This window comes from Mercenaria mercenaria, chromosome 15, assembly GCF_021730395.1.
Source record: "Mercenaria mercenaria strain notata chromosome 15, MADL_Memer_1, whole genome shotgun sequence".
NCBI lineage: Eukaryota > Metazoa > Mollusca > Bivalvia > Venerida > Veneridae > Mercenaria > Mercenaria mercenaria.
In genome coordinates, this window is record NC_069375.1 from 39,458,370 (window position 1) to 39,476,176 (window position 17,807).

General features: G+C 32.7%; 1 protein-coding gene across 1 annotated transcript in view; it reads right to left on the reverse strand.

Moving 5' to 3' along the window:
- Positions 1–16,836, reverse strand: part of LOC128548763 (uncharacterized) — a 111,127-nt gene extending 94,291 nt beyond the window's left edge. Inside the window, exon 1 of the mRNA XM_053524195.1 lies at positions 16,633–16,836. Within this exon, the coding sequence (XP_053380170.1) occupies positions 16,633–16,675 (43 nt within the window). The 5' untranslated portion in view covers positions 16,676–16,836. The remainder of the gene's footprint in view (positions 1–16,632) is intronic.
- Positions 16,837–17,807: the final 971 nt, after the last annotated feature.

Sequence of the window (17,807 nt, forward strand, 5' to 3'; positions counted from 1 at the left end):
TTTAGATCTTTAGAGATTGTCACCTCAATGTATTTAGCATAATCGGTGATTTGTAATTCAGTGGTGCCATGCAGAACGTAGGGGAAAATATATGGGTTCTCTTTTCTACTTATGCGCAACATATCACACTTATCAGGACTGAATTCACTTTCTGTTCCCACTATTCAAGAGCATGCAGATCATTTTGTAAGGGTTTGGAGTGTGACTTTCAGATAAACTGTAGTATCATCGAGAAACAGTGTGGTTTTGCTTTTTATAGAGTCAGGAAGATCGTTTATGTAGGATAGAAAAAAGCAACGGCCGAGAACGGAGCCTTAGGGAACCCAAGATAGGACATAATAGAGTATATGAAGGGCAGTCGTATGAGTGCGGTCCTTCAGAAATGACTTTAATCATCGTGATACTAGAGGGTTGACTCCCAGCTGTACAAGTTTGTGCATTACTTAGTAGTTTATTGTGACCAACCTTGTCATCAAAGCCTTACTAAAATTCATAACAAAAACATCTGTTTGTTTACCACTTTCAGTGTTGTCAAAGCTGAAAAGATGAGTTTCGCAGCTATGTTTTGATCGAAATCCATGCTGGTACTACTAGCTAAACAGGCATTTTTATCATATTATTTAAAATCAAAATGTGCTCCATGATTTTGGAAACAATGCAGGTGAGAGAGATTAGCCTACAATTATTGGTCTGGACTTTGGACCTTTCTTATAAATGGGAGCAACGACTGCACTTTTGCAATCTGGAGAACAATACCTGTTTCAAGGGAAATGTTTTAAAAAAATTAATTAGGATTGATGATACCTAATGGTGTAACTCTTTAAAGGCCTAGATCCACTACTCTTTAAGGTAATATGCGCCACCTAACGATTTTCAAAGGACTGTTATGAAATTTGGTCAAATTAGATTTGACAATATTTCCGATTGACTGATATTTTTTCCAGTTCACTGTTATTCTTTTGCAGCTGTAAATCTTCAAACATGCCCACTAACGTCATTCTTTCAGCAGAGCGCAAAATGACGTACTTGAAAGGTTTTTAAAGTAGCGTTTTTATATATACAACAAAAATACGGGAAAAAATCTTTATTTTCAAGTTTGTATTAAAATTATCTGTCTAATGATATATAATTTGTCAAGTTTATTTCGACGTCACATTTGAGGCAAACGATTTATCAACGCAAAACACGCAAAACTGACGTCGAGCTTCACCCAAAATTTTGCGTAAAGACGCCTATATTTAAAAAACTGCCAGATAGTTTTTTTTTTAAATAAATTTGAACAAGCGTGCAAAATTCCATTCATGATTGACTCCGTAAAAGAAAAATGGGGGTCACCGTTTTAGAGTTTGCTCTATTTACCGTGGCGCTTCCTCTACCCCCAGTAACAATGACGACGTTTTTATACTTATTTCGTAACTTTCCATTAATTTAAATTCAGTTTCTGTTTCTATTGGTGGATATAATGATATTAATTGCAGTATTGATAAAACGAAGATATTATTTCATGCAAATATTGAAATAAATGAATGATTTCGAGAAAATGCTCTCATATACAGGACACAGAAATACAAATAGTCCTTTCATTGAAACAGGAAATTCGTATTGGTAAAGTGCATTCTAGCCAAAAGTTGTATTCACTGGGCTTACGCTGATTTCTTGTTTGTAGTTACAGCTTCAATTCTTAAACAAACTTTATTTAAATTTGAGAACATTAACAATATTTGTCGAAATGCTAAAACATTAGCAGAAAAGTGAATATGATCTTACAAATAAGCACAATTAGATACACAAATCAAATGTTAAAATTCTAAACAAAATGTTTATAGTAAATCTTTAAGAGATTCTATTACTATTCTATTTTCGTGTTCATGTAAGACTTCGTTTTATATTTATGTTCAAGGAAATGATAATTACCAGGTATGATTCATGCCGGTACTGGATATTCCAATGTCAATGTATTTTTATCTTCCTTTTTTTATTCTGTCGAACGCATGCTATGGGCAAAAGGAACCGTTATAGAAAAAAATACTACACGTGACTTGTGTGCACAAGCCGGTAGCTGGAGAGGAAACAGGTAAAAGTTCGAACATCCTCGTCGGAAGTGCAGTTAGCCAGTTCGTGTGTAGAAAAAAATGCAATGGTATATAAGAAAATGCAGATGACGGTGTGTTTTTAATACAAATGCAGTTATTTCGATGAATGAGTGCAGTGTTTACATAGGTCCTATTAAAACAATTATAGATTATCGGGGATAAAAGTGCAGTTGGGAAATAAAAAGACTGGTTCTTTATTCTTACACATTCTTTTTATGTTTTGTTTGTTTATGTCATTCATACTACTGTAACAGTGACTGTTCAATTTCTGTCACTTAAACATCTCAAAATATTAAAGTTAAGATCGTCTTCTAAATTGTTACAGTCTACACCGATGAAAGTTTGCGTCTGATATTAGGAGGCGTAGGTTCAAACCATAGAAATAGCACAGTTTTAAATGTCTCATTTTAAAGGTATTGAAAGCATGTGCACAGTTGATAGTTTATTCAAGCAAATTTGGTCAGAACATAAAATGGAGCCTTTGTAAAAGATGACTGTAGTATACAATTAAATTAATAGATATATTAATATATAAAGCCATGCTCACGTTTCGTGAGTATTTTAGTCAATTAACTGCATAATTTCCAGCAGGGATTTATCATTTTTGTCGGGATATATAGCACATGTATGAACCAACGTCTGATATCAAGTGCAAACTGTCTTCGGTGTTGTTTGTAACATTTTTTGTCGGATATATAAACCAAACAAGTATTTTGTTAAAGTACTCAATATGAATCAAAAGATTAATATCGTTTTATTATCATTCTCTTCAAACAAAAAATAACATGTATGCATTTTCATCACGGATTAATGTAATTATGCGCGTCAAGTACCACGGGTGAAACTATGCAGTGTGAACGTCTTGGAGGTACATGTGATTCATAAGACCTTAAATAAACTTATGGGACAAATTCTTTTCTTTCCTCATTAGACTACTGTGTGCGTAATCTAAATTACAGTTAACTGTTTCTATATGAGGATGGAATCAGTAACTGTACACTCATCAAAATACTAGAGTTCGAAGTTTTTATTTTATTATTGTAGTTTGGTATTCACTTGCTGGTGTTCCATTGAATTTTATATACATGCATTTCAAAAATTAACTCGGCGAATAAACTAAATAGGCAAAACTGGTGTTAAGTACTTCAAAAAAAAGAACAACGTAAAATCTTTTCCTTTTATCTCAGAAAGAACTGTTAATACAGATTGCACAGACACTTGGGCAAATTTTTTGTCTATAATAAAGCATGTCTGTTTGTGATGTATAGTACATTTTCTCGAAAAAAATCATCTGTTTGAAGAATATAATGAAATAACGTCTTCATTTTATCATTATTGTGATATTATTTCATTATATCCACCAATAGAAACAGAAACTGAATTTAAACTAATAGACATTCAGAAAATAAGTATAAAAACGTCGTTACTTTTACTGGGGGTAGGAGAAGCGCCACGGTAAATAGAGCGAAATCTAAAACGGTGACCCCCATTTTTCTTTTACTAAATCGATAGCGATTGAAATTTTGCACGCTTGTTCAAATTTATTCAAAAACCTAGCTAGTAGTTTTTCTTCTGGCAAATTTTTGGGTGAAGCTCGACGTCAGTTTTGCGTGTTTTGCATTGATAATTCGTTTGCCTCCAATGTGACGCCGAAATAAACTTGGCAAATTATATATCATTGGAGAGATAATTTTAATACAAACTTGAAAATATGGATTTTTTCCCGAATTTTTGTTGTATGTAAAAATGTTACCTAAAAATCCTGTAAAGTACGTCATTTTGCGCTCTGCTGATAAAATGACGTTAGTGGTCATGTTTGAAGATTTACAGCTGTAAAATGGAGAATAACAGAGAACTGGAAAAAATACCAGTCAATCGGAAATAGCGTCAAATTTAATTTGGCAAAATTTCATAACAGTCCGTTGAAATTCGTTAAGTGGCGCATATTACCTTAACGTCCCCTTTCCCTGTCCATTAACTCAAGCCTTATCAGGTGCTTATCAGCAATAATGTAATAGTAGTTAATCGAAGGGCAATAAGCAGAGTAGGGGTACCCGCTAGATCTAAAAGACCTGTGCGATAGATTTGAAAGAAATTAAGTTTCCTTCAATAATTATTAAATGGAAAAGGCCATACCGGTGACAGTAATCTTAATTCTATATTTATATATTTTCAAAAATCTTACAAAAATAGTAAAATGACTTTATCATCAAAATCACTGAGATTGAAGTATAATTACCACAATCGAATTAAATCAAATTATTGTGATTCATCTGTTGAATTTTCGATTTCATAATAAGTAGCATAAAGTGTACCTTTTCCATACTTTATTTTATAACTCTGCAATGTACACGGTGTTTTCAGTCTTAGACAAATATTCTTTAAACTATTCAGCAAGCAGTAATTTAAATCAAATAAAAATTTTGATGTGTGACTGTCATTTTTTTTAAAACAAATAGAAAAAGTGGAAACACCACAGGTCGCTCAACACAACAAAAACGAAAATGTTGCAGGCTCGGTTTGATTGAGCCTGTTCATGGACAGTAGTGGAAATGCATGTCAAATTTGAATTTGTGCGCCCAACTCCTACAAGGACCTCGGACATTTTCCTATTCAGATTGCCTATCCGATTAAGGAAAAAGTGACATAGGGATAGACTTCTGAAATTGCATAGTTATGATAGTTGAAGACCATTTCTTGATAAATGCGACTTCATTTTACAAGTTTATGAACAAAAAAGAAGACTTTGTAGACATTTCTCATTCTCTTTTCTATTAAAATATGAACATAAATCATTTTTACGTTTTAAACATCTTTCCCGCCAGTGACGCAACAAAGTAGTTCACATGCCTTTGAAAATAATTATTATATACGTATGCTGCAAAAATGGCACTTGGTCACAGGTGGGAAAGTGTTTAAAATTGAAAAAAAAAAAACTACGTACAGGGTGTCAGCAAATAAATTTTTACATAAATATTTGACACTTATTGCATGTGTTTCCTAAACCTTACATATATACAGCTTTATTCATTTTTGTAAATATTTCAAGCACAGAAAACACTAAACTAAACAAATAGGGGACATAGAAAGTGAAGCTAGAAAGCAGACAGATCCTTATAAGTATATCTTATGAATTTTTCAATCAGATCTGTTATCTCTTGACAGTCTAAGTCTGTCGATTGAGTGTCATCAGGATTGAGACAACTGCATCTGTCGTAAGTCAAGAACCAAGCAAGTGGCTTCGACACATTACATATGTGTCTTCAACGTAAACATGACAAAGAAATACAGACGAACTTCTATGGAATAGTGCCACTTAGGTGCAATTTTTTTACCTTTTGTAGGACACAGTTGAAGCAAACCTAGAATGCATTTTAAGAGCAACATTTGCTTTTATTCCATCCAGCATCCTATACCCTAACAGAACTACACCAGACACCATTTCATTAACTAACCTAGTTGCTTCCAGAACTTACACTGACACCCATAGAACTAATACTGACTCGCCCATAACTAACACTGACACCCCAGAATTAACATCAATTCGCTCACACGTATGAAACTTATTTCGAAGCCAACCGAAATACTAGTAAGGACCTCAAAGAACTAACACAGACACCCCAGAATATATCTATATAAATGTTGATACTAGCTAGTGAAGTTCTGTTCCACTGATATAAAATGCTAAAAGTAAGGCATCCCTGAACCAGCAGTGGAATAGGCAGTTTCCTGCACCCCTCCGTTTCAACTGAAAAAGGCCAACTACACCAATGTATGGCCAGCTACACCACTGCATGTATTCAATAATAATCCTCCTCATAATGCCCGGTCAGTATTGTACATGTGTATAAATACAGTATAGCAATAGATGTATAGAAAACAAACAATAGGATATGATCAATGCATCAGTGTTATCATGGGCACTCGGGTGGAAATAACTGAAGTACAGTTAGGGACCAAATGTTTTGTTCCACTTTTATTTTTTCCGTTTCGTTTATTTTCAAAAATGTCAATAAATCTGATAATCTGCATGTTATCAGTTTATTTATTGTGTTAAAATATTTCATAATAGAGATACCTTAAATACCATTGATGTTTATTTTAACTAAAACAAACACATTTTAAATTTTTCAAAAATATGACCCTTAGTTACAAACTGTTCGAATTTCAAGAAAACGAATATAAAATAAAACTATTTTTTTGTGACAGTTTGATAGGGATAGCATTGAACTTAGGGCAAAATCCCTAGCATAATGTCCGATGTCCTTTAAAATATACCTGAAATTATGGTTAATTTTTTATATATTGATTTTTCTAAAAAAAAATTATTATAATTTTTTTTATATAAAACTTTGATAATATTCTGTTACATACACTATTTCCTCTTATTGATACAGTTTTACAGTTGACTGTCTTTCTAATTAACATTGACCTCTATTTACTAGACCCATACTGTGAAATAGAGAAAAGTGGAAACTTCACAGGTCGCTCAACTTGACAAAAACGAAAATTTTGCAGGCTCGGTTTAATTGAGCCTATTCATGAAGGGTAGTGGAAATGCATGCTACCGTCCATGCCTCGTAGCCGCGGGTTGTGCAGAACTCAACATTTACACATGCTAATAGAACAAAAAGCAATTTAGAGACATTCGCATATGTATTCAAAATTGTATGAAAGTCATTAGCCCTAAACTGCGCTGATGAAGACAAAATTTCCTTTGTCCATTGCAAAGATTTATGCCAAATCCCAGGTATCTTAGTTGTTAATGTGGATCATATTGTTTTTTAAACAACTGTTTTAAACAGAGCGGTATAATGCTTCAAACCTTATATTGAATATATTTGCTTCTTCGACAGGGTCAGTATGAGAAAGATCCTTGCCTTTCAGAGGTGCTTCACCACAGTTTTCGGTGTTACTCATGAATATATTGTTTCTGCCTGACGGGGAATCGCCATCGAAAATAACAAATTCCAAATAGAACCGATAAACATTTGCTTTTGGATGCTATATTTAAAGGCCTTGGAGTATTTTGTCAGAGTGGGGTTGCTATGATGGGACTTCTTTCTTCTTTTGTAATGTTTGTAACGCTTTCGTATTTGGCAAAGGATTAGGGGTGGGGGTTAACCAGGGATGATAATATTTAATATTTTGAACCTTTAAATTAAGTAATGCATATAATATAGATGTATTACTTTTACACTGTTTATGAAATCTTCACGACAGCAAGTTGACATGTGTTAAGGTTCGGGTGAGTGACAGACATTCTAATATAAAAAGAATTAAAGAGGCATCAGTATGGGGATGTCTTATTGTAGAATAATTGATGAGAACATTCTTAAGCTTGTGGAAAATGTTTACTGTTTGTTATTTTTACCAAGGAATAGCTGCTGTAAGTCTAAAAGGGGGTTAAGTTTTCACTTATTCCACAATCAAATAATAGGTCGTAATTATATCGGAAAACTTCACAATATGTTTAGTATATACGAGCATACCGTGTCATGATTTACCATTTTATACTTTTCATGGTATTTGCATCTCTGTTATAGAGTAAAAGCTGAACTTTTAATTGATATACATAAGTATACATACTGTTCCAATACAACATTAAAAAAGTTCTATTGCATGATCAATTTTGTGAAGATGTATAACCCATAAGGATTTCTTTATTCATATGAAGGGGCCTCCGTGTCCCAGTGGTTAAGGTCGCTGACTTGAAATAACTTGCCCCACATCGAATTGGGTTCGAGACTCACTAGAAGCTTCATGTTCGGAAGTCATCCAGCTGGCTAACAAAAGGTCGGTGACCCTGGTACTCGCTCGTGAAGAAATAATGCACGGATGGGCATCTGGTGTCTTCCTACTCCATTTAAGAAAATAAAGTCGACTCAACAAACAGAATACTATTTTATTAAATTGTTAAAACTCACAGAATTTCATGAAATTTCGTAAACTTGTTGAGAAAACTGTTGCTGGAAATAGTGTATTCAGAACGGGATTCCTATGCGATCGGAAAGAAATGATTAATGGCGACATATACCAAACTGTTAGACCATGTCAGAAGCTCATAAAATGACATGTTGCCAGTCCAAATTCCGCGACTGGACCGATCTATGACGTCATCAAAATGGTGGCCGAGTTTGAAATTATAACTTAGCGAATATTATAATTTATTGAAGTTACACAGCAAAACTTCATTTTACTATCTTTGATTTTCCATTCTAGAATATTTGTTGTCAATGTGTTAACCATACTAAAGTATATAAACAAATAAAGTGAATTTTTCAAAGTATATTTCAACAGATTATTTTTATGTGTGCTTTAAACTATCGCAATGTTATGTACACTTTCCAATTGCGATATTTATGTAGTATTTTATGGAACAAAGCTCATTCTCTGCTACACATCAACATTTTAATATACCAATTTGCGTCATTCGTATCGTGTTGAACTACACAATTATTTTAAATATCCACACTTAAATAAATGCAATGATTAGAATTCCGACCTTTCTTCGAACGTTTCGTTCTCGGTAGATAAGTTTTATATTGATGGAAATCTTTCAGAATTTAAGGATTAATAGTTTCGACAGGATCTCAAAACTTCTTTGGATGATAATGGAGTCATTTAACAATCAACTTTCCAAAGTCTGTAATTTCGATTGTTACCGTCATTTTAGAATACGCCTGTCATTTAAGCCCAGTCTGTGCAAAGAAAACTTTTCATGATGGGTATCACAACTGGGTGATCAAACATTTGCCATCGTCTGGCATTCGAAATAACCTTAAAAGATTTTGGATGATTTTATCAATGGTCGAGGACTGGTACAACATTTAATAACATTTTTGGAGGATTTTCATAACAGTTCTAATGTCATAATTCTTACTATCGAAAGTATCTTTTTTAAATCATAATTGTCAACGGCATAAAGAACATGTGGCGGTCATTCAAGTTTCTTGGAATACAGGCACCTTTATTAGAGAGCGGTTGCTTATTATTATTATCTTCCTGATTCTGATGGGCTAAACTTAGTCGAATTAAATATATAACCCGTGTAAGAAGCATTTTAGTTCTGTACTTCTTGATGTTTAATGTGTAATACACCGACTGCAACCTGTAAATGTTATAAGTGATGACCGCGAATAACTGGTCCAGGAGTAGGTTTGTAGATGTATGTGTACATGTACGGGTCGAGCAAACAAGATTCTGTGACGAGCTGAAAGAGAATATGATTGCCCAAGATATGTTCAAATTTTCACTTTCGTTTTCCGTGGAATGACCCAGAATCATCTAATGTACCAGCCTGAGGGATGAGTAACCTTTTTCTCCTAAGGAATTTAGCTGTTGATGAAAGATCTTAAATGTGAACGTTTCCGTCGAAACACTAGAATTACTATGTATTTTTTCATCGAAAATAACTTGGCATATTTTGTGTTTATTGCCTAATATAGACGTTTCTGAAATATTGTAAGACGTTATGATTGCCATCTGTAATTTTTCACCCACAGACCACTGGCCTCTTTCAACAACTAATATTTGCGGTATTGCCTTTCTTGACAGGAAACAAATAAGTTTTTTTTCCTTAAAGGATCATTCTAGGTATTACTTAGGGCGTTTTTTTTTCAGTCACATTTGACTCTATTGCTTTAGCACAATAATCGTTTCGTATCTGATTTTAGACCGATCCATTGTGCTTCTTTTGCCGCGGCTCTGTTACAATCTCTTTACCAAGATGCAAAGTCAGTGTTTGTCGAAGAAATCACGATCATGATATTAAATGAGTTCTCGAATGGTAGAAAAGTGTTGCATATGTGCAAGGATACAATTTGCCACCGTTCGAGCATATCAATCATTGTTTCCAATGTTATGCTATTGGGGCTTTTTGTTATCAGACATTTTGATATATCTTTACAGGTGTTAAACAGTGATATTTAAAACAACGTTACAAAGAAGATATTAACATACAGAAGTTAAAACTTGTAAAAAAGATAGAAGCAAATTTATTGATGTGTTGTATACTGATGCTTAAACATTTCTGACACGATAGTAAATGTTCCAAAGACATCATGTAAGTATTAATTGAATGTTGTGTATATTTTACGGAAGAGCAATATTTCATGGTTGCAGGGTTTCGCGACACATCAATTTGAATGGTTCAATAGCGAAGATATATGAATGTCACAACAACTACAACGAAAGTAGAAAGTAAGTTCTAAATGTGAAAGATAGATTAGTTATATATTTTTTTATTCTATTGTTGTGTCCATCTGCTTTGAGTAGCAAGACAAGATATCATTAGAAAGAAAAGAGTTCACTCATTCAGAAAAATACGTGAAGGTCAAATTGTAGAATTGTTTTATAATATGTTAATAAACATATTTGAAGGGCCTTGAGTTCAAGTCCCTGTGAGGTGTTGGTGTTTTGGTCTTAAGTTTTTCTAATCTATTATTATTACTGTTTTCAATTATATGTGAAACTATTATTATTGAATAATATCAAAACAGGTTTCGATTTTTTTTATTTACATTTAATTATTATGACGCATTGAAGTTACCTCACAAAAGCTTTTGTTTTATTTTACGTCCCTTTAAAGGTGTACTATAATCACCTTTTAATAATAGGGATAATTGTTCATATATTCAAATATGAAATTTGGGCATAATGTATCTTTAATATTGTATAAATGGCGTTCCTTTAATTTAAAACAGCTTAATGCTCAATAATTATGTAAGAGCACGTTGTAAACTACAAAAAGCCTCCCTTTTAGCATAAAAAAAGAAATAAACTCCGATCAATCATTCGAAAATGATGATGGATTTAATTTTTAAAATGGCCACTGTTTTGATGACGTCATAATTCAGTTCAGTCGCAGAATTATGATTGGTGACATGGCTTAGAATGAACTTAAGTCATTACGGAACAGATTGGTATATATCGCCATTAATCTGTTTTTCAATCGCATCCAAAACATCTCTAAGTGAATACACCAGTATATATGCCTCAAAGTATGGGAGAAATATCTAGAATTATGAGAAAATCAAAGAAAACAATTTTAGGACTGTTAGATGCATGGCTGTGTTATCATGTATAGCAGGTACCATAGATACAGTCCCTGGCTCGCGGATTTTTCAGTCCGTGCTTCCCCGCGATTGGACCCTGGCGCGGACACTTTTATGAGCCGAGGGGATGCGCGTTTTTTACTGCATCCCCGTAATATATTTAACAGCTTACACCGAGACCAAAAGCAATAACTCGATCGCGGTGTATCGCAGCGCATCGCGGTGAAGTGCCGGCAGTTCCCGGTGAATTGCGGTGGATCGCCGCGATTTAAAGGCAAGAAAATGTCTATATAAATGCTATATACAGTGCAGAATGCATATACATGTAAACTGACAGGAAGTTTAGCATTAATTATTTAGGGGAAAAATGAAAAGTAAATGGCTTTTCATCACCTTTAATTGAAAAATATCATATCAGTGTAATTGATTTTTTTATTTATATATATAAAAAACTACAAAAGAATTATTAAATATATCTATGATAAACGTACAATCATGCATAGTTATTGAAATAGAACACAACAGGTTAAAATCAGATTACTGAGTTTCACCTGCACAAGAAATGACAAAACTGACGATAGTAAATATGAATGAAAATGGAAGATAAATGGCATATATATCAATGAACCTCTTTTAGATCAATGATATGTATGCAGTTGCTTTACACTGCAATACGAACAGTCTACGCGATCAATATAAGGGTTTTTAAAATTATGTCGGTGAATGTAATATGACATTCCGCTAGATACATGTATATATAATAAAACTAAATTTAAAATAAAACTAAATTTTAAGATAAAAAAAGATAAAGTAAGTTCTGAGATAAAGGGATGTAATACAGAAAATGCCTAATAATTTTTCTTCTCTTATTATTATAATATAGTAAAATAAAAATTACGAAGGTAACCCTTTAATTTGGCGCATAAACTCTTTGTTTTGTATGAAGTAGAAAAATCTTAAGTTTCTTTATGTGCTAGGTATTCCTTTAAAAACGCGTAAGCTACAAGCAGGCGTTATATTGTCTTCTTAGCCAACTTTTGCCGATATATGATCACGTTTATGATAAATAATACCCGTGGTATGAAAAGAACGTTTTTCTTATAATATACCTGTTAAACACTTGAAGTATGTTTTTAAAATTATCATCAACAATAATGAATCACACGTTATATTTTTTTTTATAACCTGGATATTATGTATTACCAGTGCAGTATAGCCGGTGTAAAAAGAATAATTGGTGTTCAAATTTATCTTGATAAAATATATTTTCGTTAAATTTGTATATGTTACAGGCATTTTCTAACTTTAGGCATATTGTCTGAAAATTAAGGCATTTTACAAAATGACTAAAGTAGTTGGTCATTATGTAAATTGCCTAAAAATGTAAGGTATTTTATATAATGCCTAGAAAAGCACTGACCATTTTAAGATATTGCCTGATAATACTCCGGCAATTTGATAAATTGTTAGATAAGAATCTATTAAATGTTAAGTCTACATACACTATTGAATAACTTTTATCAATTCGTAGCGTGTGATTGTTTTAACTAAAAACAAACATTGCAGAACGTTCTTTATATTCATATGAAAATAAATAAAATAATACTTTTATATACCAAGTATAATTGTAGCAAACCAATTTAAAGGAATTAGACTAGATTTGAAATAACGGCGTGGCTTTTATTTAATTCCTATCATAGTCTTCGTTTTCGTGATTGAAGTAAAATTATCATTTTTAATATTATTGCATAAAGCTATCAAAAGTGTATTTGGCAAATTAAAGTAAAATTTTATAAAAACACATTAATTAGTTTTTAAGATTGTTTTGCAATAAACGCGGTTGCAAATAGTTTATATTAATATCATTCGTTATATGTATAAGTATGCGCCTTAGCAATTCATACTTGGATTTCGCGATGACTCCCGGTCATTCACCGCGATCCATCGCAATTCAGCGCGACCCGCTGGGCTTTTACATCGCGAGTCGCCGTGGATACTTTATCTAATAAATCGCGGGGTCTTACAAAATCATCGCGATTTATCATAGTCCTCAGCAGTGATTCCACTCAGGGTAAATATTTGTGCCGGTGGTAACGCGAAAAAAAAGCAAAATCCGCGAGCCAGAGAGTAGCTTGCTTTTCTATTGCACTGATATAATTTGGACAGGATTAGGATTGTCAAACGGTGTTCACTAAACAATTTCACTCTACAAAAGATTGTTTCCGTTGTGTAGGGCTTAGGGTAAATCTCTATTTTAAGTGGTATTAACCCGCAACAGCATTCCGAACACTTGTTTCAGCTAGTCAAAGAGACAACTCAATGTTATTTTTAACGAAATTATATAGGTGATTTGTATCAGGGAAATTATGGTTAAGCCCGCTCAGCCTGAAGGTCAGTAGGTCGAATGCAACTGGATTTTCAGCTTAAAACCACATCTCATATGACACCATTATCGAAATGAGTGTTTCCATTTGAGTAAATGTCACACTGATATTGCACAACTTATTTGGTAATAAAATAATTGTCTTGCTATCAGATATTACTATGCTACATTGTGTTATATGTCATGTATGTCACATGCCCTTATGGTAGACATAGTACTAGAGAATAATCAATTACCCAAATAATAATCCTAGTACCCTGAACTTACATTTACATCTGTACGACGAAAATTAAAAGGCAGAATGCAGTAACTGTATGGTTAAAATCTTAGTGATAAGTCATTTCATTTAAATGTCCATTTAGTAATACATGGTAAATACTAAAGAGTTTTTTCTTGTTTTTATATATGATATGTAATATGGTATAAATAACATTATGTCTAAATTTCAGCTTAAATAGTGGATCTGAATCTATTTTATCAGTCTTAAAACATTTTGTGATATCATAAAATATGCATAATTTGACAATTCTTTTGCATTGACATAAGTTTTTTTCTGCAATAATCCAGTTATAATTGGGGATTAAATATTTATCAATGGCTAGATAGGTAGGACGGTAGGGCTATCTGCAAGAGCGAGTACATGGAAATTAAATAAGAAGTTTCAGAAAATCATCAATAACATGCTTGAAAATGATCAGATCAAGACTTGAGTACTTTATTTGGTCTTAAATAATATATATATAAGCAATCAACGTTACTTTTTTAACTGTTTTTCATAATATGAAATTTTAGGTACTATATCTACCTTATGGACCCTGCATTTTATCAATAAACTTGAAACTTGTCTATATATTTTTTTAATGTACACATCCGCAGATAGACTGTTATGTGCTACTGTTTGACCGGGTGGTACGTTATTCGAACTTGACTTTTCCTAATGAATATTGTACTTTGGATGTTATGTGTGACATCATGCTATACAAATACGCTCAAAATGTCAAAATGCAATATACATATTTTTTTGACACTTGATACATGACCTATGTGGAGCCCTTGTATATTACCGCACGTGAAATTTTTATTCCGATTGATTATATTCGGATATACTGCATTGTACTGTAGTTCGACAGTTGTAGGAAAAAAAACTTTTTACGCAGCAAACGCCATCGTGTATCACGTGACGTATTTATGTCACCCGAGGTTTCTTTTATTGCAGTCTGTGCGGTATGATTTCGTTGACTCCACCGTAAAGAAATAGCGGAATGCTAATTTGTACCAATACTTCAGTAAACGCCTATGAATGAAAGTTGACAATAATTTTAATACCAAAACTTCTGCGAGTTTCTACTTTTTTGTATTTTTTTCCACAAGACAGCGCAATTATTAGACTACCTCTGAGTTTCAATATCGAAAATAACAGGATAAGCTGTACGATTTATATGTTCTATTAGAATTCAGATTCTTATTAATGTAAGGATAACAACTTGCATTCAAAATTAAATCTTTTTTAAAAATTAGTCAAATAAGGGCCATAATCTGAAAATTTCAACCAAGAGTTCTTTACATGGGTATTACACTTAGTATGTTCAAAAAAGAAATGATGAAAAAGAAGAATTGTGTTTCAATCGAGCAGATGCAGTGGTTAAGGTTTAGCAGTATATCACAAAACAACAGATTATTTTAGTAAATGAACAGCAACTCGACACACAACTTATCTGTCCAATACATGTTTTACTGTTCTGTCCCACAGAGTTGGATACTTAAAATATTCTAAATGAGTTGTCCCCCTTTAAATAAGAATGCCATTTGTAAAGAAATAAATGTAAACAATTGTCAAAAACGATGTTTTACCTAGTTATGTAAAGTTTTAACACCGCACGATGTTACAAATGCATCAAAACGAAGACATGTAACAGCTTTTAAAAAATGGTGAGTTTTTAAAGGCGCTGAACTGTCCAGAAGTGTGGCCCCTTCATGCAGTCCCTTTCCAGAATTCAATATATATATGAGTGAATTGACAATAGTTTTGTAGAATAATATAAATGTTTTATACGCTGTTAAATTTTCATGTAAAACAATGCTTTCTTCTATGATTTGATGACGTTCGAACTTTATTCTCCGAAACATGGACCTATACCTTAAGTAGACATTAACTTGTATGCAAAACTTTAACCAATGTGTGACATCAATTACGTCGACGCATAAAATCGGATGAATAAACTGCACTAAATGTTCTTCGAATAATTAAATTAGATTGTGCTGAGTTTTGAAAAGGTTGACTCTTTCGCAAAAATGGTGGTTCACATTTTACTTTTGCATCCATTATCCTTTTTTATTTACATTATATTGATTCTGTATTAAATTGAACTACAACATGAGCTCCGTGTGCACATGTCACTAAGATCATGCTCCGAGTATCACACAAGAAACCACAACATTTGATGACATTAAATGATAATGATTAATGTATAATATCAAAATGCACAAGTTGCAAGAAAGAAATATTTGCCAGAAATAGACGTTGCCTTACTTTTTTAGTATTTTAGCGTTCAATATATAGGTATTTGGAACATTTTTGTCTCAACATTTAGTATTATGAAACCGTTATTTTGTTTAATTTCATCGTGAAAACAACTCGTCGAACAGAAAAAAAATGGTATGAAGTGAAGAGTCTTGTATGTGTAATACTATACTCGTCCCCGAAAATGTTCAAAGTTATATTAATTTATGATTCTTTTGAAATTTTAGCTTTCCCCCTGACCACGACTTAATGTGATTCGGAAAAAAAAAAAAAGAACAAAAAAATCACCTTTCGAAACAGCTTTTACTACATTTAATGTTTGATTATAAAAGTAAGTACATCCACATTTAAATTAGTGCAAATCACATTGATACGGTACGTGTGATATTTAGCATACCCACGTAAAATTCTTCATTATGAGAGTTTCTCCCGTAGTGGCCGCATATCTATGTGTAAAATACAAAGAAAATCAAATGTGTCTTAGTTTTATGTTTGCAGAGGATATTATGTAGGATACACATTAATTTCTTTAAAAAATAGTATTTTTATTTACATCAGTGAAAATATAGTATATTTTACCTATATATAGCAAAGTGATTGCTATGGTGAATATATCCTTCATTATTTCGATTTCTGCACATGAAATCAGCACTTAGTCTAGTCTTTTACCGTACAGAACTCAAAAACATATTTACACTGAAAAATTTACATAGTTTAAACCATAATTCAAGATTTCCGAATATACATTTTTCCCTACATGCTACCAGCTTTAAATTGAGCTTTAACAAGTAAGTGCACAATAGCGACTGCGCATGCTACTGGTGTAAAATATTGCTATCGATCGTGGCAAATTGTTCGAAGACAGTATCGGGTCTAGAAACTTATACACATCTAAAGCTTATAATAATGGTATAATAATAGTGTGTGAAACTACTTCATTTACTTTCCAAGCAATTTTATATAGGTTTTTGAAGGCATTGAACTTCACATATTGTACTTGTATTTTAGTTTAAGGCTTAGCATCAAAAGAAAATGTGTATTAAACGTATGTATTTCGTATTTCACGCAGTCTGTTTCACCTCTGAATTGATTGTTTGTATCATAACTGATTGATTACAAGGGTTTTTATTCATTGCACTTCCAGATATAAGTTATGCAGCATTTCTTAGGTCTCCAGCAGTTAGGAACTCTTAATTTGGAAGATATCTTAATTCATTTCAATTCTATGGGCAGCTTTCATCGAAAAGTCCCTCAATAAATTTTTGACCATGGATATTTCGGAAAAATCTTACATGTGTATATTACTTTAGTGCTGAAATATTCTAAATGTTATGTCAAAAAAATAGAGTCTGGAATAAAATACAACATGACAAAGGCTTTATTGAAATTGACATTTTTCCAAAAGTGGTGAAATGAAAATGCTAGAATATTAACATGAATAATTACCCCGACGTCATTACCGCAACAACGGTAACAGAACCATGAGGGCCAACTTGGCCCTAAGTCGCTCCCCTGAGAAACAGACAATAACAGTGTAAACATGTTTGACATAGAGGTTTCATGGAAACAAATATTCTGGCCAATTTTCATTAGAATTGAACCAAAAATGTGGTCTCTTGTGTTTAAACAAGTATTTATTTATATGACCTAGTGACCTAGTGTTTGACCCCAGATGACCTAGATTTTATCAAGACAATCATTCTGACTAAATTTCATGAAGATAAATTGAAAAATACAGCCTCTATCACATACAC